Source organism: Schistocerca americana, chromosome 9, assembly GCF_021461395.2.
Source record: "Schistocerca americana isolate TAMUIC-IGC-003095 chromosome 9, iqSchAmer2.1, whole genome shotgun sequence".
Classification (NCBI taxonomy): domain Eukaryota; kingdom Metazoa; phylum Arthropoda; class Insecta; order Orthoptera; family Acrididae; genus Schistocerca; species Schistocerca americana.
Window position 1 is genome coordinate 24,362,570 of NC_060127.1, and position 27,755 is coordinate 24,390,324.

Genomic DNA, 27,755 nt, shown 5'->3' on the forward strand with positions numbered 1-27,755 from the left:
ACTAATAGAATTGAAAGACCTTTCCTTGCTCAAATGTCCACAGAAACGTCAATACTATCTTCACAATTGCAGTACTTACATTTCACAACTCTTCAAAAGTCTTGTTATTGCTGCTGACAATACTACTAGGCTTTTTCGTATTACATTCAGAAAGTGAGTGTACGTCTAGAAGCACTGCCTGTAGGCACAGTTTCCGCGGATGACTTTCAAAGCAACTGATTTATTGTTCAGTTGTGTTTGGAACTGGTTGCTGCAAAACTTTCATTTGGGGCTAAATTTTTTTACTCAATGTTTTTAGCAGAGGGGACACACACACACACACACACACACACACACACACACACACACACAAAACTACTACTACTACAAAACCACATGTGTATGAAATTCCAAAATCATATATTCTCAGATCTTTGTTTACATTCAGACCATAGCCTTCTAGACATGCATGCACTTTGGTTCCAGTAGTCAGTACCTTCTGGAATACACCTGTGTTGACAATCTGTAACTAATGACAGAAAAAATGTAAGAACAAAATAATGCATCACGTATTCTGACACACTTCAAACTGACAGATGGGTGTGGCCCCTGTGCAACATTACTTTAAACCTCAAGTTTAGATCGAATGGAAAATAATGCCCATAAACTGTACATTTTTGAAATCAGTGTGAAATGCTCTTTCTTATAGACAAAGAATTGTTTCAAATTTTTGGTCATTTTCACGAGCATGTCCTCTTAAAGGCTGTGTGTGTGGGGGAGGGGGGGGCTGTCTGTGTGTGGGGCTGTGTGTTTCACTAGATCTTGCATTATGCTGTAATTTTGCTACAACCAATTTCCATTATGAAGTTTTTAAAATCTGTATGACCTTGGAGGTGCTAAAACGACACATTGAGTGCTTGAAATTTGAATATTCAGGGATTATTACTGGACTGTTTCCGTGATTGCAATGTCAAATCTGAATTCAGGCAGTTTCAGTATAGCCAGGCAAATAATTACCAGCCTCCTTTTGCTAAGACTGTGTGATATAATTCGAGAATTTAAAAAGTTGCAAGTTAGGCTTTATCAATCATCTGAATAGAATATTTATCACATTAATAGATTAGTTACAGATGCCTGCTTTATCAGGTATATCTACAACTCTTGCATTTATTGCAGTGGCGAATGCGCAGCTTAGGGGTCAGTCTGACCTGGAGCGTGCTCAGGTGTTGCAGTGGCTGGGTTTTGCAGACAGTGAAATCCTCCCTGCCTCCTGTACATGGGTGTTCCCATGCATTGGTATCATGCAGTACAACAAGCAGGTAGGTTACAAGACGCGCGTTTTTCTGTCTGGGTAAATAACTTTATATTTAAGACTTGCATTTAATTTAGGTGGTTGTGGAGGAACAGTGATGAGGGGTAGCTAAAGGCAAGCATATTTACTTGTATTAGAGAATATGAAGATCACATTATTTTGCAACAGTGAAGTCCCCTTCCAGCACAGTCAATACAGCGGAACAAAAATGTCGCTTCCGAAATATAAAATGATAAAACTATTTTTCAAATGCCTGTGAGATATGTTACACACATGAAACATCAGAGGAATGTATTTACCATTTGATGGAACAGATGCTGGTGAAATCTGTTTCTGATGCTAGTCTACATCTACATGGATACTCTGAAAATCACATTAAAGTGCCTGGCAGAGGGTTCATCGAACCACCTTCATAATTGTTATTCCAGTCTCGTATAGCGTGCGGAAAGAATGAACACACATCTTTCTGTACAAGCTCTGATTTCCCTTATTTTATCCTGGTGATCGTTCCTCACTATGTAGATCGGTGTCGACAAAATATTTTTGCATTTGGAGGAGAAAGTTGGTGATTGGAATTTCGTGACAACTTTGTTGACATATTTTTGCTTATGAAAAAATTTGGTGGGGGGGGGGCAGATTCTAAGTTTATACAAGGTTAATTAAAACAGCAGTTAATAGCTTTATTTTCCTGTTTCCTTGTGCCAAGCCTCATATTCAGAGCATCCTAGTGTGCAGCATGATGCTCCATTATTTCGTAGATATGGTCTTCCCAAAAATGTGTGCTGCCAGGTGGTTTCCATCAGTTAACTTCTTTTCCACCAATCTAGCATTTTTAAACAAATGCTCAAGACACTTTAATGATTTTATATGAATCTTAATCAGTGTTTCATTTCTCCTCATTCCACTTCTCTAAGTGTCATAACTTTAGATGATGGTGGTAGTGTAGCTACTGGCAGGCCATCAGGCCAGACAGGCTTTAACATAAGTCAGTGCACCAGCATCCCATTTTCTGTTGCAAAAATTTAAGGCTCAAGAAGCTAAAGTGAAATGTCCAGTCAGAAGTATTGTTACAAAACTTGGAGGATTCCTCATATCAAAACAAAACAAAATACTCTAGGCACATCTGAAACTTGGAGTTTATGAAGGAATATTTTCATAGATCAAAAGTTTGTAACAAATGTTCAATAACACTCCTTTGCCTGGATCAGACACACCCTTCAAACTTTCTGGGTGGTGCTGAATGGTTTTGCAGGCTTATGTGACACATTGATGAAAGATCTTGGTATTTGGAATTTCTGCTGCACAAACCATTGGCAGCCGTATTTGCAATTTCTGCTGAATTAACTAGTGGCTGCAGGAGGATTCCAAGAGAACAATTGATGCTGGGGTACATGCATGTCATAGAAAAAGTTCCTTCCTTATCCATAGATTGCATCCAAAACACTGATCTGGGGTCGGATCTCTCCAAACTACGTGCCTCATCTTATGTAGAGCCACGTACTGGAATGTGATCACATGACTCCCATGGATCCTAATTGCAGGAGTACATCCTGTAGCAAATATTCTGAATAAGGTCTTCGTAGATTGCACTTGTTAATGGTTTCTCACTCCTCTCCCCCTCCCCACCCCCACCCCCCCTTTTCCTCTGCTGTTGGATTGGCCAACAGAAAACACTTATTTCTGTATTGTCCTTTTTGGTTTAGTGTTTCTAAATTATTTTGCCTCACATGTCAAACTTGTCCCACAAAATTTTAGTATCTGTTTGGTTAAGAGTGTCTTATTTTCTCATTTCTTCTCCTATATTTTCCATGTTTCAATAAATTTCTTTATTACTACATAATTTACAACCTTCCATAGTTATCTAAATTATTGGTAAATGCTTGGACATTCACTTGCATTCCATCTTAACTATTGTATTTAATTTTTTTAGACTGGCATTTTTTGTTGAAAAAGTTTTTATTTGCTTACCTCATGCCCTTCCCCTTTTATATATCCTTCCCTCTAAAGCAGCTTTTTCCAAACCATTTTGTCAAATAATCTCACTCTCAAGATTTGTAACATTTTCAGTTTGACCTTGTCTCGATTTCAGTGTTTCCGTGCACTTTTAATGTTAGTAAAAAGTTTTTTCACAGAAATTCGTATCTACTGGCTATTTCTTCCTAAAGATGATTTTGTGTTATAGGAGGCAACACATTTGCAGGAAGTATTTTTAGATTCCTTATAAGCAGGTTTGTGGAAAGACATTTGAGTTATATGTTTGTTTCCACTAAACCTTTGTATTCACTTGTAAGTGCAATTTAGGTTTCATGTGTTCTTCGAGTATGTTCATTTATCCATTGTTGATAAATGATTGATAAACTTCAAATTCTATATGTAAATGATAAAAATTGATAGCATCCACCCTTTCGGGACCTGTAGATATATTTATTTAAAATTGAAATATTCTCTTACTGCTCACTGTTGGGCATATTGGATTTAAGGGATTGTGTGTGGCATAACATCCTGTAGCTTAAATCATTTTAGGAGGTATGTGGATCTGAAGTGATGAAGCAGTAATGTCACAGCTTTGGGGAAAGGGGTAAGAACATAAATTTGTACACACACTTTGATTTTCAGTTAACAAAGTAGCAAAATATAGATTGCTACTTCCTGTAAAAATGACACATTGTTGCAGACAGGCTCACTTGCTTTTGGCCACTGCCTTCATCATAAAAACGCACAGAAGCAAGCATACCTCGTGCACCCATGACCATCTCCAGCAGCTGGGACCAAAATATTAGAATGAATTCTGGTCCGAACTGCCAGAGATACGATAGTAATGTGTGTGTTAGGTGTGCTTGCTTATATGCATGAATTTGTGTGCCTTTCTTTCTCTGACTAAGGCTGTGGGCAAAAACGAATGTTTGTCTCTTGTCCTCAACTCAGTGTGGGCCCTTTACAGTAAACAATACATAGGTATATTGCAGTGGAACCCTACTTTTGAAAATGTAAAATTTAGGTAACCGCCTATTAAGTGGTAAAAGTAATGTGCAAGATCCCCCTTGCATTTTCTCATTTTATGTATGATATGTACATAGGATAAATATGCTTGTAAGGGACATTATTGCCTAGTAAATGTATATTATCTAATAAAATATGCTGCTGTAACTGGAGTTGGTGACTGACTGGGACATAGAAAGATTTGACTTAATTTCATGCATAATAATTGATGATTTTCGAAGCTGCCACTCATGTAAATAATCCAACATTGAATCAGTTTCTTCTTTTTTTGTGCGTCGCATGACATGTTTCGAGAATTTGTCTTATTGTAGAGTGCAAGTATTTACTTAAGTGGTTTTTTGTGATGTTTGCATACGTGTTGTGTCCCCCTTGCATGGCAGTCATGTTTTTGAGGTATTAAGTGCTGTACCTCCTCAGTTAAGTAGAGAACCACACACACTATCACTCACATTGTTTGTGAAACCTGACAAAAAATAAATTTGTAAATATTGCACTTACCAAGAAACACTTAACAGGAACACATTCTTCAAACACATCTTGCTATGCCTGAAAAAAAAAATAATTGTAGATGTGTTTAAATCAAAAATATTAATACACATTGAGTGAAGGTGTCAAGATTACAATCGCAAAGCTATGCATGCATATTAGAGACAGTTTGGAAATAGTTGTAATTGACCATGATACAACAAACCTTTACCCCCATCAGCCATCACACCAAGTAGAGCTTGGCAGTGGCAAGAGATACGGCAAGAGTGGTTCAGTCTTTTACCATTTACCAGTTCTGCTGAGTGGAGAACCCTGGTGTCAAGAAACTTAGCCATGGAACATTTGTAAACACTTATTTCACAGCCAGTGCCATGTCAGCATTATTTTACAATTACATCAGTTTTTCCTCCACAGACATTTCTTCATAAAGTGTAAATCGTGGGAAAATTATAAGCATGTTAACAAATAATTGGGTCCTAATTAATATAGAGGATGTCAGAAATTTGACTGGAGTGGTACAAATGGCGTAAATGGCAGGAAAAATGTTAATTCTGGGAACATAAAAGGAGGGTTCTGTGAGTATATCTAAAATTCGAAAGGTCTTTATATATAACATTAACTGCATGGAAGTACCACTGGTTCACATCCCTTATTTTTAATGTCATGTGATTCTTATTTTTAAAAGCATTCTTGACATAATTAACGTATTGATGTAGTTCCATCGTATTATTAGTTTCCTTGCACAGTCATAAGTATTTGTATATCATCTTACCAGAATATACTTATCCTGTCATCCTTGCTTATCAAGTGATTTACTTTTAATTTTGTTTTGTATAATGTAATGGTGTATAAAATTTTTGTAGTTTAGTAAATAGTGGTAATTGTTGACTGCTGCAGGCAACAGAACGTTCAAAGGAGGATGTGAAGGAAGCACTTAGAACTCTGAACAATCACCTCCTGACACGTACCTTCCTAGTTGGGGAGCGCATATCCCTTGCAGACATTTGTGTTGCCTGTACGCTGCTGCACTTGTATCAGTATGTTCTGGACCCTGCCTTTAGGTGAGACCATTTTCTGTTTTTAATGTATGGGTTTTGTGTTTGATAGCTGGCTCATGTGAAGTGTAACTGTTGATAATCTTGCGTTCACTGGTGTAAAAACTATGTAGAGAAAAAAGATAATTGACTGACTTCATAGCATCTAGACATAAACAAAACTTCGATTTGAAACATAGCTTTATTTAAATAGGCGAGGCTCAGCGTATTACACAGAAGATATTTGTGGAAATTCAAGAATATATGGCTGTTGGAACTGGCTTGAGCAATTAGGTTTGTGGGGGTTTTCTAAGATGCATTTACACGTGCCATATTTTACAGCAATATTTTACCATAATAATAGTACAGTGTGGCTGCAATTTTGCCAAGCACTATTCCCAGTGTTGGAGGTAATGGCCAAGGTTTGTCAGCATTGTCCACCAAGGGAAGGGAATGTTCATTGTTGCAGGACAGTACGTAAGTCTGTCTTTGCATCTGAAGGCTCCCCTCCCACTCTAACCTTTCTTTCCTTCTCTCACAGACTGTGGTGCAGTCATTTGTCTGAGAAAAAGTTTGCACACCTACATATAGTGGTTTTCTATGCTGTGTACTGCTATGTGGACAAACAACAAAATAATCAATTTTGTAAATGTAATTAGTCTGCAGCCAAACCTATAGGATATGGAAAGTAATGCAAACAAAGGTTGCAATCTGAAAAAGGATATCGGGCAAGTTATTGCCAGTGAGCTCGGAATTTCACCTGATGAAGTGTGCAAAAGATGCACTGGGGTCATTTGGGCGGGAGATCACGGTGAAGTCAGTTCAGCCACAATTCGGCAGTGACCATTCTTGCTGGTAGACTGTCGTTAATTGCCATCCCTACATCAAATACAGTGTAGTAATTATAGTTAGGATCTTTGATATACAACATTGCTGTCTCACATGCCCTATCTTTTGTACGATATGCAGTACTGGCCGTTAAAATTGCTACACCACGAAGATGACGTGCTATAGACGCGAAATTTAACCGACAAGAAGAAGATGCTGTGATATGCAAATGATTAGCATTTCAGAGCATTCACACAAGGTTGGCGCCGGTGGCGACACCTACAACATGCTGACATGAGGAAAGTTTCCAACCGATTTCTCATACACAAACAGCAGTTGACCGGCGTTGCCTGGTCAAACGTTGTTGTGATGCCTCGTGTAAGGAGGAGAAATGCGTACCATCATGTTTCCGACTTTGATAAAGGTCATATTGTAGCCTATCGCGATTGCAGTTTATCGTATCGCGACATTGCTGCTCGTGTTGGTTGAGATCCGAATGTCTGTTACCAGAATATGGAATAGGTAGGTTCAGGAGGGTAATAGGGAACGCCGTGCTGGATCCCAACGGCCTCGTATCACTAGCAGTCGAGATGACAGGCATCTTATCCGCATGGCTGTAATGGATCGTGCAGCCACGTCTCGATCCCTGAGTCAACACATGGGGACGTTTGCAAGACAACCACCATCTACACAAACAGTTAGACGACGTTTGCAGCAGCATGTACTATCAGCTCGGAGACAAAGACCATAGATACGGTTACCCATGAAGCTGCATCACAGACAGGCTGCGTCACAAACAGGAGTGCCTGCGAAAGTGTAGTCGATGAACCTGGGTGCACGAAAGGCAAAACGTCATTTTTTCAGATGAGTCTAGGTTCTGTTTATAGCATCATGATGGCCGCATTCGTGTTTGGCGACATCGCGGTGAGCGCACATTGGAAGCGTGTATTCATCGCCATACTGGCGTATCACCTGGCTTGATGGTATGGGGTGCCATTGGTTACACGTCTCGGTCACCTCTTGTTCACGTTGATGACACTTCGAACAGTGAACGTTACATTTGAGATGTTACGACTCGTGGCTCTACCCTTCATTCGATCCCTGCAAAACCTACATTTTAGCAGGATAATGCACGACCGGATGTTGCAGGTCCTGTACAGGCGTTTGTGGATACAGAAAATGTTGGACTGCTGCCCTGGCCAGCACATTCTCCAGATCTCTCACCAATTGAAAATGTCTGGTCAGTGGTGGCCGAGCAACTGGCTTGTCACAATATGCCAATCACTACTCTTGATCAACTGTGGTATTATGTTGAAGCTGCATGGGCAGCTGTACCTGTATGCACCATCAAAGCTCTGTTTGGCTCAGTGCCCAGGTGTATCAAGGCCATTACTACGGCCAGAGGTGGTTGTTTGGGGTACTGATTTCTCGGGATGTATGCACCCAAATTGCATGGAAAATGTAATCACATGTTAGTTCTAGTATAATTTATTTGTCCAATGAAAACCCATTTATCATCTGCATTTCTTCTTGGTGTAGGACTTTTAATGGCCAGTAGTGTAAATAGCCTGTAATTGGACTGTGGTTCGAAGATGTCGAGGACGTGACTTGAGCTTGTTCTCTGCAGGGGAATGACTTTCGTAGCCCTCTTGTATAGGATATAAATTGCCTGTGACCTGACTGTGGTTCATAGGTGTCAAGGGCATGAGCTTGGTTTCTGTGTTGGGGCATGATCTATCATTGGCATAAGGGTGGACCTGAGATGTGGCATACTTTTGGTGGACGATGGACTAACACTTCAAATGAAGAGGGTAGGATGTTCCTATTGGTAAAGGGATTATTGTTAAAGGATAAAACATATCGATTTTTGCTTGACAGGGCATCCACGTCTGTTGTTCATTGTCAGCGATGAAATCTGACAGTTCTAAAAATTAATTAATTCTACAAATGCAACTACTGTGTGCTTTCAGGTCATATGTCCCTTTGTCACGCGCATCTGCAAAATATTAAAGGAATAACATGTATTCACGTGGTTAAGACAATCAAAGCAAAACAGAACCAACAGAAATTCTTAGAAAAAGCTTTTGTTAAAATGAGTCCATGAAGGATGCATAACTAAGGTTAAAAGATGTTAAACTAGTGCATCTGCGGTACATGGTATTCAAGAAAATGGCCTTTTCAATCCTAAGTGTGCCATAAATCTTCTCGCAGAGGAGGGACTACATAAAAGGGTAAAGGCCCCCAATTAAAGGCAGAGACCATTGTTCAATATAATAAATCATAAAAAGAATTAATGGCTCAACATGCCAAATCCCCCATTACAAAACTTAACAATGATCCATGCTTAGGGGTGCACCAGACATGGATCCACATGAAGACAGGTAGACAGTATTTTGAATGCTGGATGCCCAGAAAAGATGTTATAGACTGTGCACTTGTGGGTACATAAGGAAAAGTACATAACCCCCTAAGTAAAGTTTGCGACCTAGCAGTGCTGTTTAGGCACCATCAGACCAGTACATAGCACAACCCAAAGTTGAAATACCAGTGGGAGCAGTTATGTACATGGATTGTTAGTATGTGGACTGCTCGTGCTGTCTGGTCTACAAAATTTAAATTAATGTACATGCCAACAACAGGTTTAAGGAAACGCAAACTATTATTTACTGTGGTGTTTGAGCAGTTCGCTTGGACTTTACAGGTACGCAGCTGTTCCCTCCTGCATTTCAACTTTGGGCCGTGCTTCGTACTGGTCTGATGGCTGCCTATGCAGCACTGCTGAGTTGCAAACTTTACTCAGGGGATTACATTGTTTTCCTTGCACATCTGCCAGTGTGCAGTCTATATAACCCCTTTTTTGACACCTGAGTGCTCGAAAGACCACCTATCGGACTTCATACAGAACCACATGTAGTGTGCCTGTAAAACTGGACCGCTATAAGTTTGTAATGGGGGATTTGGGGTGTCAGGCCTTCAGTTCTTTATATAATTTATTCCATTTAATGGTGCTTTCCTTCTTCCAATCAATCTTTACCTTTTGTGCGTAGGCCTCGCTCTGCGAGAGGCTTTCTGGCAGACTTAGGATTAAGGGGGATGTTATCTAGAATGTGACGTGCCGGGAATGAACTTCCTAACTTTAGTTATGCATGCTGTCTGGAGTCATATTTTAATGGGTGTATAGGGGTTTCTCTAAGAATTTCTATTGATTCCGTTTAGCTTTATCTTTACCATGTGGGTGGGTGTTGTTATTCATTGAAAATACTACAGGTGCACCTGAAGATGGGACATAAGTCTTGAAATAGGGTAGTGTTTTCCTTTTTAGAAATATTTAATTTTTACAACTGTAGCAGATTTTCATTGAAGTACCCCAAATTATCATATTCTGTTACCTGTAGTCTTCAGTGATTCTTTCAGGACAGCAAAGGACTTCTTTGCACTTTGTTTTTGTTACAACAGTGTGATGGCTTTGTACGTAGAGCCACTCTATGTAAAGAACGTAGTTTTATTTATGTGACTCTTCATAACCTCCTAAAGAAATTCTCTCGTAAAGGCAATGCAGCTAAATGAGTTCTTCATGTTAAATGTTTAGCAAGTTTCTTGCATCTTTCAGAAATGTGGCACATCAGGAAAAGTTTGGTGCTTGAAAAGCTGTACACTTTTAATTGGAACACTGGTGGAGTGCTGTGAGTAGGTTTATTTCCATTAAGGTCACTTTACTTTGAGAAAGTGGAACCCTTTGTAAACATGTAAGGCCAGTACTCATGTGGTCCAGAATTTTTCTCGCAGGTTTTGGAGAGTTTTTACACATGTCCTGAAATCTGCTTCCTCAGAAGACATTTTGGAATTGTGCTTAAAAAGTGTAATCAGTTTTTGCACACTTTCATCAAATGCGAATTCTGTGGCACTTGCGGATATAATGCTGGAAAAATAGTTACAGGTATTGATGCTCCAATTGACTGTCCTGCAGGTCACTGTTCAGAAATATTCAAGTCCTGTGAAAGCTGTCCTTAGCCTTGAATTAAAAGACAAAATAGCATGGAGGGTTGGAGTGCCAGGTTTGTTATACTAACTAGCAATGAGCATAGTGGTAGGAAAGTGATAGATCAAGGTGTTAGAAAAGAAATAGTTGCTACTTTCTTCACACCAAAGACTTGTATAGCTAGTTAGTTTCATGTCCCATGTATCATTTGCAGCATCCCTGTCCTATACACCTTGTACACCAATGACACACCCAAGCAAGTGGGATGTGAAATAGCACTCTACACTGATGACACAGCCATATACAAGAGCAACAGCAAACTTTAAATCATTCACTGTAAATTAGAAGAGCACGTAGACGAAAGTCACAGTGGTGCAATGTCTGGAAAGTGAAAATTAAACCCACCAAATGGCAAGTCATAGCTTGTTGCAAAGTGATATGAAATGGAATGAGCGTGTGAGAACTGGTGTGGGAGCTGGTTGGTAGACTGTAGTTTCTTGGGAGAATTTTAGGAAAGAGTAGTTCTCTTATAAAGGAGACAGCAAATAGGACACTGGTGCGACTTATTCTTGAGTATTGCTCAGTTGTCGGGATCCGTACCAGGTTGGATTGGTGGAGGCCATTGAAGAAATTGAGGCAGACTGCTAGCTTTATCAGTAGGTTTGTCCAACATGCGAGTGTTAGAGGTGCTTCGAGAACTCAAATGGAAATCCCTGCAGGGAATGAGACATTCTTTTCAAAAACACTATTGAGAAAATTTAGAAAACTGGCATTTGAAACTGACTGTTGAACGATTCTAATGCTACAAAAAATGTTGTGCGTCAGGATCACAAAAGAAATATCTAAGCTCATATGAAGGCGTGTAGAAAGTCGTTTTACTCTTGCCCTTTTTGCGATTGGAAAAGGAAAGGAAATGACAAGTAGTGGTACAGGGTACCATCTGCACCCATATTACAGTGGCCTGTAGAGTCACAGTGTAGATTTATGATCGGTGGATGGGACCTGCCCAGGTGTGACTCAATCATGTATCTGGGCCTCAAAATAGGCAGGTGCCTCACATGGTGCAAGCACATTACAAAAATTAGGAAAAAGGTTGCACTCTTTTGCATTTTGTATCAAAGGGTGAATAATTGACCATGGAATGCAAAGTCCTCTGGCATTGGCGCATCCTTCCAGCCATCCTTTATGGCTTGTAAATGTGATCTGTGGCACCAGACACCACCCACTAAGCCTCCAACATCTCAAGAACAAGAGCATCAACAACTCAGGTGCTTGCAGATATGTCCCAAACACACATGTTAGAGACCTGTCAAACTAGCCCACTATTTGCTCAATCATTAATGCTAGATCAGTGAAATTTTAGAAAGAAACAGATTTTACCTCGCCTCCTCATACAACATTTAGGTTAAGAACCACATGAAGCTTTGCACAAATGCCCAAAATTTACACTTTTGTGCCTGCCACTTTAGTGAGTACTGACAGACACAAACACCAGACATACATTTACATTAATACACATCCACACGTCTCCAATCCCCATTTTCTAGAATCCCAAGCGCACTAAGATGTCAAACCAGTACAGCCCAGTGACTCTTCAAAATTCAGGTCCCACACATTGCCTTCAGGAAGGATAATTCGTAAAGTCAATCTGTATTCACATCACAAATTAATTTGTAAGTGTGGCTATTGCTGAACATTTATACTTTTTAGCATACAAATGAGTAATTCCTGCTATATCACTGGGTAAGTTATCCAAAACAGACTTCAGGAGGGGACAAATTTACTGTAAAGCAGTGGTCAGAATGCCAAAGTCCTTAAACTGATGTCTAAGAGATAATCATGGGTGAGCATTACATATTATTCTTACATTATGTTTTTGAACAATGAAGACTTGGTCATAAAGATGTCTTAACACCAGAACATTATTCCCTATGACATTACTAAATGAAAATGTCAACTGATTTCTCTCCCCCAACAAAATTGATGATTCTAAGTGCAAATGTAGCTGAACTACATTGTTTTAGGAGTTCCAAAATGTGCTTTTTTTCCAGTTTAATTTTTCATAAGTGTGGACAAGTAAGGATTGTGAAGTTTCCACTCTTATTTCCTCAGTTGTGTGTTTCACTTATCATTGATGTGGTACCTGTAGATTGCAAAACAGAATGTTTTCTTTAAGGTTGAGGGTCAGACTATTCACAGATACTTCTAAGAATCTAGTTTGCCATTTCTTCTGCTGCTGTACATATACTTGGATTGGTTACTATACTAGTGTCACCTGCTAAAAGAACTAATTCTGCTTGTAGTATGTTAGATGAAAGATGTTCACACATTAGGAACAAAGGCAGCCCTCAGATTGAGCCTTGAGGAACCCCATGCCACAGTTGGTAATTCCATTTAATTACCTATGTGCTATTAAGAGTTTCTTTTCTGATTGTGCTGAAACTCTGTTTCAGAGCTGTGAATGAGCATGTTCACTATCTCCTCCAGAATTACCCCCATCACATGAAAATACTTTTAAGATATTTTATTACAATTGTGTGTGAAGTGTCAGCATCTACAAAGGACAAAAATCAATCTTATTTTTGTTACTTATTACTGTCAGTAATATTGTCCCATTACCTATTCTCAGTTGCAAGAGTTGGTGAAATTAATTGTAGACTGCATAATTGTCATGACTCGCAAATTTATGAAATATTTCCAAATATCGTAAACCAGAGCTTGTCAATGTGTAATGATTGTTGAAAGTAAGCAAATTGAATTTTTGTAATGTTAACATTATCTAAATTTTAATCCTACAAATTTAAGTCAGTCATGTTGTTTTTGCTTAGTCTGAAAAAAATGTGTGAAAATGAGTCTTTATATTTTAAATTCAGGTGTGTTGTATGAGTGTGGAATCTTGGAATGGTGCTGCTCCTTTAATTGTTCACTTGATAGTTAAGTTTCCCTTTCTAGTCTTGTCTATTTAAAAAGGCTGTCACTGATATGATGTTCTCTCTTTGAGTGCAGGTTGTGTTTCCTGTGACACAATTTGTAATTAAGGGAGATACAGTGAAAATATGCCATGTTCCACCCTGATCTGCATTGTCATACAGAATTCAGAACTAATAATGGCACACACTTGACATTAAACATTGTTTTAAAATTTCTCAATGTTATCTGTGACAATACTGTAAATTTATGTAAACGTGACATAATAAGTGGAGATTGTTTACCAGAAACTTCTATTTTTTTCTCAAGGAAGCCGTATCAAAATGTAAACAGATGGTTCAATACCATTATCAACCAACCACAAGTTAAAGCTGTTATTGGTGAATTCAAACTGTGTGAGAAGATGGCAGAATTCGATCCAAAGAAATTTGCTGAATTCCAAGGTAATTTGCTAGATAAATTTCATTATTATAATTTCACAGCTTGATTGATTTCCGTAAATGTAGTTACTACATAATTTTAGCTCATCATTTACTCAAATGTTGAGATGCTTATAATGGTTTTTGGCCAGGCACAGTTACTGTTAAAACATCATACTTTTAAACAGATAATGCATTAGCCTATTAGATGTACAACTGTTGTCTGATTAAAGAAGCTTTTTGAATTTTCTGTGTGAATAACATTAGATGCATAGGTGAGGAGTCTTTTCTTGTGAAAGATAAGTACTACCTCCTGATTGGTCATTTCCTTTACAGCCAAGAATGTTTAATAACAGCCTGCGGTGTATTGACATAAAAACAGTATTTCAGTTAAGGTTCAAAACTTGGATTTAGATGTCTGATCACCCTGCTTTGGGATTTCTGTAAACTGACAGCAAATGCTGAGATTGCACTTTCTAACAAGCTCTTGCCTGATGTTTTCCCTGACATTTTTCGTTTAGGATAGCATGCTCACTGATTTAGGTATTGTCGGTATATTATACATTTTGTAAAATATTTATAATGTGTCAAATAATCTTTTAAAACAGCTCAGGATTGATGTGAAGTGGTAGTTGACAAATACCCCCTCCCTTAAAAAAAAAAAGGCCAAGAGAAAAATACTTCTTTTCTGCTATTCCACCAGCCTTTCTCCTCCCCCTACAAGCAATCCTACCTCTTGCCATGGGGAAAAAGTTTGTAATTCAAGGAAAGATTTCTCTATAATTAGTTTCGCTATCAGATATCAAACTTGCCTTAAATAATGGTATTAGTAAATAATGAACAATTTACTTCCTGCTGCACTGAGTTGGTTGGATTCAAAACTCACCTTATCAGATAGCTTGCAGAGTTTGCGAACAGGTTCTTTTGTATGAAATGATTCATATGGTCATTGGCTCTCATTCACTGGTAAGGCTGAATGCAAACTCTACTATTCTAAGAGTGTCACATGACACAGATGCTTAGTAAGTTTGTAGCTGAAAAGTTTAATTTTTTGTTGAAATCTTATCCACTTGTGAGGATTGAAAGCTCTTGGATTGCAGTAAACAAAATATTTAATTTTCCCATTAATTACATATTGTCTTCTGCCAGTGCCTTTTCTTGTTTACACAATTGACTGCGTGGTTGATATTCTCCCTGTTGTGCATGGTAAAGTCGACAAAATGCCTGTCAGATGTTAGATGATACCTATACATTATGCCTTTGTGTAGAAGTGAGATCTGTGACTGTCTTGGTGAGTGGAGGGGGATGTACCTACTGTGGCAGAGCGTTTAGCCAGCAAATTAATGTCCTGTTAAAGGTCAGAAATGAAAACATCTGAAGGGGTTAATCAGGGTGTATACAATCCAGGACAACTGGGAGATCTGGGGAAAACCTGGGAATTTTTTAGAATTCCGGGAATTTTCCATTGTTTTTGTTTTCAGTTAAACTTTTTGACTGTGAAGAACCAATACTGTAACAAAGGATATTACTGTATCCCGTTACTGCAGAATAATACTGCAGCTATAAAACATAACGAGAGAATAAAACGAAGATAAAACTTAAATTGCAAAGGAAATGCGCCATATACAGTGACAACACACAGTGCTCATACAAGTGTCTGCCAACAGCAAAATGAGTCAAAGGCTTTAGGAAGACTATGCAATGCTTTGTAACAACAAATTGCCTCCAATGAGCGTGATGTCACAACTGTTTACATTAGATTCGTTTTAGCAGCAACGAGCGGGATCGTGCGCATGTGCAGTTGAGTAGTACCTTCTCCTGCTTTTGGTTACAGAAATATGGCTGTTAGTTGTTAAGCAGTCGCAGCAAGCATCTAGATGCTACCGGGAAATATTTTACTGGAGCGCTCAAGCTGCCAGATTTATGCATGTGCAGCAGGCCCAGATCTAGGAAGGGGGGAGGCAAATTCACGCATTCCTGTCAGTTTTTGAACACATTCTAAGTTGATTTCTGAATGAATCATAAGTTGGTTTGTGCTTAGTGTACATGATGTCTGTGTCAGGGGAATCCTCGTCGCATGTACAAACTCCTTTTCCTACAGACAAAAGGGGCTATAAGAGCTGAGTGGAGTAAGGCCGAATGGATGAATGCCAACCACTGTCTGATTGTGTGGTTGATTGGGTTTGCGAATGATGAGCATTGTTATAATTACTAGCGACATCCATAGATTCAGACTACAGGAGTGGAAATAAACGAATAACAGGTAAGAAAGATTACATATTACTTTCTTGGTGTATCCAAGAAAATGAAATTTTGTCCAGATTGCTGTACTAGCAAGGGCCAGTTTTACAGTCTCTGGCTAGCAGCCTCTTTAAGGTCTGTTCTGGAAGTAGGGCGGAAAACGTGTTGTACGAACACGTAACGATGCCTAACCGGAGAATAATCGCGGGATAACTGAACTGGTGATTCTGGCAGAGTTAGTGAAGTTAACCTGCGAATAAGCTTGGACATTGGCAGGAATAGTTACAGAATTAGTGATAACAAGACTGTTTGTTAAAAAGAGGAAGGAGAAGAAACAGGTACATTACACAAATTATGGAACAATATGATGATTCCAAGTCTGTATAAAATTTCATTACTACTTCTTATCGATTTCATACTTCAGCAAATGGAGTGTATGAATGAAGTGTGAAACTATTTCCTAGCATAAATTTTTGCTTGTAGTAGGTCTAATAGGCATTTGATATTGGTATATTGTGAATTATATTCTGTCGTTACAAAAAAAGACTGTTTGTGTCAAAACAGTCTCGTTTATTTGATGTGTGTTACAATTGTTGCAGTATTACAAAGGCCTATTTTATCTAGTAGACAGTGACTAAATAGACATAATCAGATTGGGAAACCATACCAGCCTTGTGTCCTATTTGTATTAACAGCTTTTTCAGTATTAGACAACGACATTTCGACTTTTCATGTAGCAAAACGTTTGGCGAACTTTGTGGTAATAGATTCTTTCGCAGAAAGGAAAGCACGCTATGTAAAGCTGTAGAAAGATTAGAGAGAGAGGGGGGGGGGGGGGGGGGGAAGGGGGGGAACAGAATGTCAAAGCAGCCGAAAGTAAGCAGGAGAGGCATCACAGGACATTTTAATTTCCACTGTCCTGAATATGGTTTGATGGCATCCATTACAAGATATACACGTTTCAATTCCATAGAGCAAAGTACAGTGACGTGCAATAGAAGAATGCTGTGTGAGGCGGCGAGGCACTGCACTTTGGTACACTTATGACCAAATAACATGTGTTGCATATCTCGAACACACGTTTTATCCATTAGTTTTCAGAAAGGTGTGCACTACAAAATGAACATATTTTTGAAAATTCGAATTTTTAAATTTTTGATGTCCCATCTCAAACACTCAAGTGAGTGGTGGGGTATTGCCTCGGTTTGGAAATATCGTAGATCCGGGGCTCTACGTAGGCTCTGCGCAGAGCAGTCTGAGTTACAGTGGGGAAGTGGGTAGTCTCCACATCTAGTGATTTTGCAGTTTCCTCTTCGTTTACTGCTCTTGTGTCAAATGAAAACAAAACAGATTTCTGTGGCTGGGAGCTGTCAAGTGAATTAAAATACATTCACATAATTACGGAAGGCTAAAATTTGTTAGTAGTTGCAGATTTTATTTCCACATTTCTGACAGTCAAGCATTAATTGCCTTTTGTTGGTTTGCTAAAGAAATTTTCTTTCATAAATCTTTTCCGCTGAGGCAGACAAATATTTGAAACGAAGTGTTTAATTCTACACACTGTTCACTGAATTTAAAGTCACATTTTCAAGTTGTGGCCTACTTCACTGGGAATCTGGACGTACGAATGTGCACTTTAAATGTGCTTATTTTAGTATGGGTCACGAAATTCCGATGCTGCTGGAGTGTCCTCTGATGTATTGCTTCTTTTATGACATAATGTAAGATCTTTTAATGTTTACATGTACGAACATACGGGCTCCCTACGACATCGTAGCTGCGCAAGCGCGGTGATGGCCGTCATCTGGCAGAAACAAACCTATTTCTAACAGGTCACGGGAAAATATTCCGAATGGTGGTTTGAAAAGCATTACCATCAAAGTACCATTCTGGCAGTTACACCAGAACTCTATGTGAGAATGTACGATGAATTTCTTAAATTGCAGAGCGTTTCACTCTTTTAAAAATAAACTCTTCGATGACGAGCCATTTAGACGAATTTCGAGCCCAGATGATCAGAAATTTGTCGTTAATAAAAATTTTGCTGGCACATTTGTGTGATATATCTTAAATTGTAATGCGCGCATAAAAGATCAACATTATATGTGAAAGTTTAGCTTCTCTTGCAGCGTATTAAGCTTATAGACCAATATTACATGTGAAAGCTTTGAATTTTGTGTATATTAATTTAAACCATTAATTTTTTTTGTTTGTGTGTTCGCGCTTCTTAAGTGACGTTGCTATTGACTGACTAAGTCACGTGTCCTAAGCTCTGAATAACCAGTCATCAGCTGGCGAGATCATGTGACATGAGATGTTACTGGCTTACAAAAGCGCACCGCAATCTCAATTTCAATGCGTCGGAAAGTAACATGCGGTGTTTGGTGGAATTCAAATTTATACTTTCGTAATACGAAAATATGCAGCGTACATGTTGCTGCATATCAAATATCTTTCCAAAACATGTTTTTTTCCCTGTGTTTAGTTTTCGATAGCGCCGGGAAATTCTACGCTTGTGTATAAAACCATAATCATTTGAAGGACTAATAAGTTAATACAGTTCCAAAATAAAATATACTGTCAGTTAACAGGGAAAAAGTATGCTTTCACCCAGGAGAAAGTGTTTTTATCTGGGAGAATTCCAGGAATTTTTTTCCTTGTCCGCATATACAGCCTGTTAATGTCACTATAAGTTTGTGTGGGAGATTATATATTAGAATTTAGGGAATGGTGGTCATTTCAGTAAAGTTTTTCTGCAAACAAGATTAGTCATAAACATTTATACCACTTGACAGTTGTAGCACACAGTTCCAATGAAACTGACATTTTGGTTACGTATAACGGGTGTGCGGTTAAGGAGTCAGAACAATCCAAATTCCTTGGTGTTCAGATAGATGGCGAGCTATGATGAAAAGCTCATGTTCAGGAATGGTGCTGCTCCTTTAATTGTTCACTTGATAGTTAAGTTTCCCTTTCTAGTCTTGTCTATTTAAAAAGGCTGTCACTGATATGATGTTCTCTCTTTGAGTGCAGGTTGTGTTTCCTGTGACACAATTTGTAATTAAGGGAGATATAGTGAAAATATGCCATGTTCCACCCTGATCTGCATTGTCATACAGAATTCAGAACTAATAATGGCACACACTTGACATTCAACAGTGTTTTAATATTTCTCAATGTTACCTGTGACAATACTGTAAAATTATGTAAATGTGATGTAATGACCAAGTGGAGATTGATTAGTACGAGAAACTTGTATTGTTTTCTCAAGAATGTAAACAGATGGTTCAATACCATTATCAACTAAACACAAGTTGTTGTTTTCTTGGCATTCTGAACTGCTGCCCTGGAACTGTTTTCATCAACTGTGCCGGACCAGCTTGATGGACTTAGTTACCTTTCCAGTTGCACATGCTTGTGTGTGGACACTTACGTGCACTAGAATTTGATAAACATAAAGTTTCAACTCCCTATGATGGAATAGGATTTAATTCTTCTAACAGAGGCTTATATTGCATCCCAGTCTAAATCATTTACCTTATTACAACATTTAGCAAAAAGGAACATTGCTTGCGTGTACAGTTACAGATCATACATTGACCAAAAGGATTTTTGACAGACCTGTAGATGGCTTCCTTTATGTCAAGAGATCCTACTGTATTGTCTCAGTGCACTCCTTATTCAACTGCACACCACACTACTTCAAATTGGGATGCTAGTTCATGAAGCTTACACACACCCCACACAGGTGCTGTAACTCTTGAATATAACTGTGATAGCTGTTCCACCTTGAAGATGCGTGGCGTCCATCCGTATAAGCGTTAGATGCAATTGTGATGACAAAAACCTACAGAGAGCTTTCTGTTTATAATTATTTAACTGTTGTGTGGTTTCGCATATCGAGGCCATCATTTATTGGCTAAGTCGACATAAGGTTACACATGAATCTGCCAGAGTGATAAGTTACACTACATAATAAACCACAACAATATTAGCAGTTATCCTCACACTTTAAAGTCCAAATGAAGAATTTTATCATGGCTAACTTCTGTTCTGTCGGAAAGTTCCCACAAAAAATTAAAGCAAAGTCCTGTGTTACATTGTTCATTACACTAACATGTACTCGGTAGCTTTTCAGCAAAGGAGTCATGTCAGTTTTATTCTAGCTATTAACTTCCGTGATTTTAATTTCATTTGGTGACTTATTCCATGACCATGGAGATAGGCTCCTCAATTTGGTCTTGCAGAATTATACCTGTAAAATAAGATGCAAATTTGCTTCCTCTCTCCAGCTGCCACCAAACAGCAGCAGCCGGGCAGTGCAAAAAAAGAGAAAAAGCAGAAAGGCCAGGGGGAGGGTCAGCAGCAGCAACCGAAGGAAAAGGAAAGCAAGAAGAAAGAGGAACCTGACCCTGCAGAGGAGATGGATGCAGCTGACTTAGCTGTTGCTTCAGAGCCGAAGGCCAAGGACCCCCTGGAAGCCCTTCCCAAAGGGTAAAACTGCTTTTTAACACAGTAACTTTGCTACTCACTTCATTAAATGGCAAGCCTCTGATTGTTCGGATGCAACTTATCCAGCTCATAGATTGTCGTTGCATAAATACTTTATGGAAAATGAAACCTTAATATTGTGTTAAAATAGTTTTGTGAAGACGTAGGTGATATATACATCTGGGGGGGGGTAAATAGTAATTTCAGCAGCTATGCGACAAGAATATGGCAAACACAGTGAAGACAAGGCAATTGATGAACCCATTATTCCGTATGCTGAGGCACTGAAATGTGTTGATTTATTGTTAGTGTTTGCTGGACAACATTCATTTAACTGTTGATGTTTTGACTCTGAGAAAGAGAAATGCATATTGACCCAGGGGAACTTCCTGTATTCACATGGGACAGCCTTTAAATATGAATTCAGATACTTTCTACTCATTTCTACTGCCTTCGTATGAATAAATTATTCCAAAATTATTTTAATTTGTACAAATTTATGTAAGGGCTTAAAAATTTATATTTGAGTCTTAGGCGTGAACAATAAAAAATGTGAAGTCGGGAGCCTTTGCGGTAGGTTCTCCTTAGCGGGGCTCTCATGATGATTTCCATTTCATTGATTTCTGACACCTCTTATCTGAAAATCTTTGATTATGTATTTGGATTCTGAAGAGCCAGTATCCGTTATTGAGAATTTACTGTAGATTGTAGCATTGTTAATAAATAATAATGCATAAGAAATTAAATAGGTGGTGAAGTCTCGGTTTTATTATTTTCCAAAGAACAAAATTTAGAGAGAATCTGGAAGATACTGTGACTTCAAACAGTTAAGTGTTTAGTCTGTAAGTAGGTGTTGCAACTTACTCAATATATCTGTGAGGGATGAGGTAGAAAACCTGGTCCATGTTACTTGGATCTATAGGGTTTGTCCAAAAATTAATGCGTTGCATATTTTTCAAAAAAAGCTACTCTCAGATAGGTTCAACAACTTAAAATGCTTTGGGCATATGATCTTTCTGCATCAGTACATTTTTGACAGTGAGATTTCCGCATCGTAATCATGGAATTCCTTAATTGGGATGCTATTCAGGGAAGCCGTTGAAGTAGCTTGCACATTGTCCACAGACTCAAGATGCTTTCCATTGAGGTTTGTTTTCGGCTGAGGAAACACAAAAGTCTGCTGAGGCCAGGTCAAGACTGTAGAGCAACTTGTCAAGGCTGTGACAACAAAAGTGGTGGTGCATTGACTTGGTGCCATTCCCATGATTCACAGAACTCCCTTTGGACACAGATGACCCGGTGATTCTCTGGTGCAGTGCTCTGTAAAATTCAGCTTCGGTGGTCTGGCTACTTGTGGTTCATGTGCCATTCCACACTCTGCCTCTTTGATTAGGGGTCGTACTGAAAGACCCAAGACTCATCCGCAGTGATCACATTGTCCAGGAAATTGGAATCTTCTTTAGTAATTCTTAAGTTCTTCAAACACTTCCACTTGTTGCTTTTGCACATTGGCCAAAAGTCTGGACACAAGCTTTTGCTCAAGTTTTCCACGTGGCCAAGCCGCCACTCTCATTACCTCCGACGTCAAGCGAGCACTCATTTGACGGGCTGAATTCAGTAACTGGTGCACAGTGTCATTCGCGATGTTGACTGGTGTCCTGTGCAGGTCTTGTCAGCGACCTAAAGTATTGCATAGCATTGCTCGAAAGATTTTTCCATCATATCTTCGATGCGCCCACTACGTAGAGATTGACGGAAGAAGCCATCCTAACCCTGAGAGAGCACAGAGGCAGTCAAGTGACCTTATGCTGTAAAGCTGAGGGGTCTCAACCCTCCCCAACAAGTCAAACCACTCTGTGATTGTATAGTTACATCACAAACAATTGCGATGCATCACTCTTAGGACACATCCTGTAAACGGGCAGTGAATTTCATTATTTTCTGTGCGCGCTGTATCAGAGTTTGGTCATCGTGCAAGCTCAATGTGAGGTGAATTGTGCTCTGACCCCTTTAAATTTGGTGTTGTTGGATGTTTAGTCCGGCTTCAAATTGGTCATGTAGTCTTACGTCACACGTAATTCTATGGTTTGAAACTGAGTGCTCAACTTTTGTTCCACTGTATATTTGCTGACTGTATCTGCTCACTATATCAGAGAATTTAAAACTTAGCACTGTAATAATCTTCTCCAGATTTTTGCAAACTGGTTTGGAGTGCAATTACTTTACTGAAAGTAGTTTCAATTTTACAGGACATTCAACATGGATGATTTCAAGCGTTTCTATTCCAACGAAGATGAGAGTAAATCCATTCCTTATTTTTGGGAGAAGTTTGATCCAGAGCATTACTCAATCTGGCTTGGTGAATACAAATATAATGATGAGCTGCAGAAGGTTTTCATGAGCTGCAACCTTATATCAGGTAAGGCATCAACTATTTTGTTGAAACTAATGTTGTGTGTATCCCAAATGTACAAGCAGTTGTGTGAAGTGCATCTTTTGTAATCCCTTTTTTAAAGGCAAGCAAGTGTATCTGTCACTTGACTTGTAACCAACGGAAGGGAGAGCAAGGTAAAGCAATTCAGTCACATTGCACACCTTATGTGCAATAGCAATACAGTGTTGCTTCACATATTTTGTAATTCTCTTTCACTTTTTTAAGAAAAAGCAGTGACAGAACGTCTTAAAATACTTTCTTCATTAAGACATGCTAGAGCATAAAATTTCCAAAAAACACACACACACACACAAACGGGTGCTAGATCCAGTCTCACAAATAAAATGACTGGTTTCATCATCTTATGGCCTGTTCATTTGTCCTTATGATGAGATACCATTGGATCTATTCAGAGAATCTGCCGAACAGTTGCTTTCATGCAAGTTGAAACTGGTTACTTTAGTGAGGCAAGAGGATAAAAAGTACCATAAAAGTCCTTGGCAACTAGTTATGATTTGGTTATTAGGCTGTGAATCTAAACGTTGTTCTGTGCATACTCATGATGATTTCCAAAACATTGATTTCTGACACCTCTTATGAAAATCAGTGTTTACATATTTGGATTCTGAAGAGCCAGTTCACGTTTTAGAGTAATTTTAGGCTGTAGCATTATTTATTAATAATATTGCCCTAACAGTTTAATAGTCAGTAAATTCTCAATTTCCTGTCTTAAAAAGATAATTTCTCGGAGAATAAAATATGTACAAAATAAGGAAGAGCATATTGACTCCAGACAGTGGATCACTTGGTCTAAACATAATAGGTAGATACTGTAGACTGCTCTTAAAAACAGCCATTTCCCTACGTTCCTTGCCAGTTTCCCCAAAACAGTAGAAGTGATTTCCACTATCTGTTTGTTACAGTGAAAGACAGCCCATCAAACTTGGTTAGGGGATTTGTATAACATGAGTCAGCTGTCTTCACACAATGTGATTTGGAAAAAGCTTCTTATTTTATAACCCAGTATCCTATTTTGGTGTTCTTGTTGTCACTACAAAAGTTTTCCCCATGTAGTAAGGACAGCTGAATTTTGGTGATTAATTTTAATACATTAGATGGTTTCTGCTGCTTTTTCTAAGCTGTTAATGTCTTGTTGCAGGCATGTATCAGCGTCTGGATAAAATGCGCAAGAATGCGTTTGCCTCAATGTGCCTGTTTGGTGCTGATAATGACAGCTCTATTTCAGGAATCTGGGTGTGGAGAGGACAGGACTTGGCATTCGATGTAAGTACTTTGTTCAAATTGAAAGAAATGAACAGTTGTGGACTCTCATGATGATTTCCCAATTAATTGTTTCTGACACCTCTTATGAAATATTTTGATTACTTGTTTTGGGTATCTGAAGAGTCAATTCTGATTATTGATAATCTGTGTTGTATTTTTAATGAATACATTATGTGCAAAAAAGTTGGTATAAAAACCATACTACCTACATTATTTCATTTGTATATTTATAAATTTCCGCGTGTTGCACAAGCCAAATTTATATTGCATATGTTTGCCATTAATATAAAGTAAGGTTTGTCTAATGACATTTGAATAGTTGAAACATTTGTCGTAATCTCATTTTTAGATAGTGTAAAACACTTCATCATAGTTTTACCGTGTGTTGTACCAAGTAAGGTAATTTAATCCAGTAATTGAGCTGAAGTAAGATGTGTATTCAAATGATGAAATTTATATACCAATGGTTTTTAAAGTTTATATCTGTCTAGTAATTTCTTTACATGTCCAGTTTCTTTTAAACATTAGTCTGTAAATCAGTAGTGAATGACAGATGTCCATAATTAAGACCCTTCTTGGTAATTTTGTTGAGGCCTGGGGGGTGTTGGAGGCTAGTAATGTACTTGTCTAAGAAGCCACCTTACATGGTTTGGAATGGGTTCTTAGATTCTTTTTGCTATCTCCTTTGTGTATATTATTTTTTCTAGAGTGATAGTTAAAGAAAACTGTTCTTTCTTGAAGTCATGGAAAGTTGGTGTTTAGGTGAAATTTATTAAAACTGTTGCACAGTTCTGCTAATTTATTTTTTCCTTGTAGTTTAAATTCTCTACATCTGTTTTCTTGAAGTCACTAAGCTTGTCTGCCATGCCATTTGATTTGTGTGCTGCTGCTTTTATATGCAGTTCAGGAAACTGTTGGCTTTTCGTTATAATTTTTCTGTTCGATTTTACACAGAACACTTCAAATTATTTTGTGTATTGAAATAAGTGTGTTGCGTTCAATACAAGGTGATATTTTTTGTCAGTTTTCATGGTGCTTGAATATGAATGCAAAGGCAGAGGTAAAGAATACACATTGAGTGATGAGGCAGTAAAGAAAATGGGCTGGTGTCTAGTAAGGGAGTAATCAAAATTAAAAAGATAGCTGTTCAGTAAGTTAACTTGTGTTCTGATTAAATGTGCACAAGGGAAAATGCTGTTACATGAAATTGATCACGGGAAATTTAAATGTATTGTGGAGAGATTTAATCATGTTATTGGACCATTACTTTTGACATTAAAAAAATCCTTAGGGGAAAGTATTCCTTGGAAAACTGTGAGAATCAGACAAATCTGAGAATGAGAATAGTGTATTAAGAATTACATCTAAAAGGCAAAGATAATTGGAAACCTTTATCTCTTTAGAATGAGGACTGTAATAGAACACAGATTTTGAGCAGGGAAAATGTACAACTGAGAAATGCCTAATTCAGCAATGGTTTAAATTTTTTGTTGGTGAAAATGCAGACTTACAGGTACAGTGTTTGGGATAGTATGTGATCTCATAACGCCACACGTGCTAACGTGATCTCGATAAAGTACAATTCAGTTGTGTTGGAGGGTAAAAAAAAAACTCGAATGTAAGATCTGACTATACTGTAACTGTTAAATGACAAGTCATTCATTTCTGAAAAAGACCGGAGATATTACCCAGTTAAAGTTAGAAATAAAATTAGGATTGCTGAACTGGTTCTACTGGATTAAATGAAGGGGTAATGTTTTTAAACCAGGTTTCTTACCTCACATTGTTCAAACATGAGAAAAATTATACAGGTTGCTCTTGTGTGCCAAGGCCAGAGCACAGTCATTCCTTAAACTTTCAGGATGACCTGTTCCTAAATATTGTCCAGATCCCAGGAAAACTATTATTAATAAGAATGTTTTGCTCTGGGTGTGATAGTTAAATGTGTGAATGATTGGTAAAAGTGTTTGTCACAAGTGGTGCCATTGTATATCATCAGCCCTTTCTTCTCAAATGATATTGACTTAATGCATTCCTGGTAATTAGAGTGAATTCAACATTGTTCCAGCTGAGTCCAGACTGGCAGGTTGACTATGAGTCCTACCAGTGGACCAAGCTGGATCCCAGCAAGGAGGAAACGAAGGCACTGGTGAAGCAGTACCTCTCGTGGACGGGCACAGACAAGCAGGGCCGCAAGTTCAACCAGGGGAAGATCTTCAAATAAATGCAAGATTTATTGTACTTACACAAAGTGAGATGAGGGTTTTGCTTACTGCCAGAATTTCTTTGTACTGTGAGCAGTAGCAAAGACATGACTTTTGTAATAAAATGTTGGAAGTGTTCATAAGCAATTTATCTGGTTATCTTTATTTATTGTTGAGGGGAATTTGAGATTGGTGAGATTGTGTGCCTCCATTTTGAAAAATAGCCAACATTTTATAAGGTCATTTGCAGCATTTAACACCACTGGCATGTGTGATAGTAACAAGCTGGTTTTATTAAACAGTTTTGTGTGTACTACGTGTATTCCTTCAGAGGGATTGCATTTTGGATTTAAATTTTTATTGCTTGCCTGTTTCCCTGAATGTTAATAAAGATTGTGAATTGAAACCATGTCTAAAATTCTGAACTGTTGTTCAGAACACATCAGGAATTTTGTGTGTGTGTGGTGTGTGTGTGTGTGTGTGTGTGTGTGTGTGTGTGTGTGTGTGTGTGTGTTGTGTTTTCGTTAGTTGTGCATTGTATACCAAAATCATTTAACAGCCTGTCCTGTATCCACGCTAATACACCCAGTGTTTTTGTTGTGGTGGCATGTAATGCAGCTTCTTCATATTACTTTGTCTGTAAATAAAAGAAATTGAATACTCACACCAAATTAAACTTCGTTATCATAACTTTTACCATTGGATACAGAAGTATCATTTTGCTTAAATGTAATATTGTGATTTTACTGTTTAAATGAATCAACGTCACTTGCTTTGATATGAAGGTTTTGTGATAATTGCATTGTAGAACAGAAAGTGCTTTGGTTCTAAAAGCAGCGTGAAATATTACATTCTGTAATATTTGTCGCTGTCATGTTGGAAAAGTGTAGGTATGTAATGGGAAATGGTTTTAGTTGCTAATTACTCAATGATGTACAATACTACACTAGATCTCATTGGTCTCTTCAGTTGTCGTGGTACATTGAAATTGTGAAATGAAAATTATTCAGCCTTTGATGGTGGCATTATGTTTTTGCGTGTAGATTTGATGGGATGTTCTTAATGTATGTTTTGAGGAACTGGTCATTTGTGATGCTTTATTCTAGGGAAATTAGACAGTTTTGGTTTTGGATGGT

The 27,755-nt window shown here is 38.2% G+C and overlaps 1 protein-coding gene across 1 annotated transcript in view; it reads left to right on the forward strand.

Moving 5' to 3' along the window:
• Nucleotides 1–26,766, forward strand: part of LOC124550860 (elongation factor 1-gamma) — a 47,029-nt gene extending 20,263 nt beyond the window's left edge. Inside the window, exons 4-10 of the mRNA XM_047125599.1 lie at nucleotides 1,156–1,298; nucleotides 5,675–5,838; nucleotides 13,856–13,989; nucleotides 20,499–20,700; nucleotides 22,947–23,116; nucleotides 24,291–24,415; nucleotides 26,484–26,766. Coding sequence (XP_046981555.1) covers nucleotides 1,156–1,298; nucleotides 5,675–5,838; nucleotides 13,856–13,989; nucleotides 20,499–20,700; nucleotides 22,947–23,116; nucleotides 24,291–24,415; nucleotides 26,484–26,639 — 1,094 coding nt within the window. The 3' untranslated portion in view covers nucleotides 26,640–26,766. The remainder of the gene's footprint in view (nucleotides 1–1,155; nucleotides 1,299–5,674; nucleotides 5,839–13,855; nucleotides 13,990–20,498; nucleotides 20,701–22,946; nucleotides 23,117–24,290; nucleotides 24,416–26,483) is intronic.
• Nucleotides 26,767–27,755: the final 989 nt, after the last annotated feature.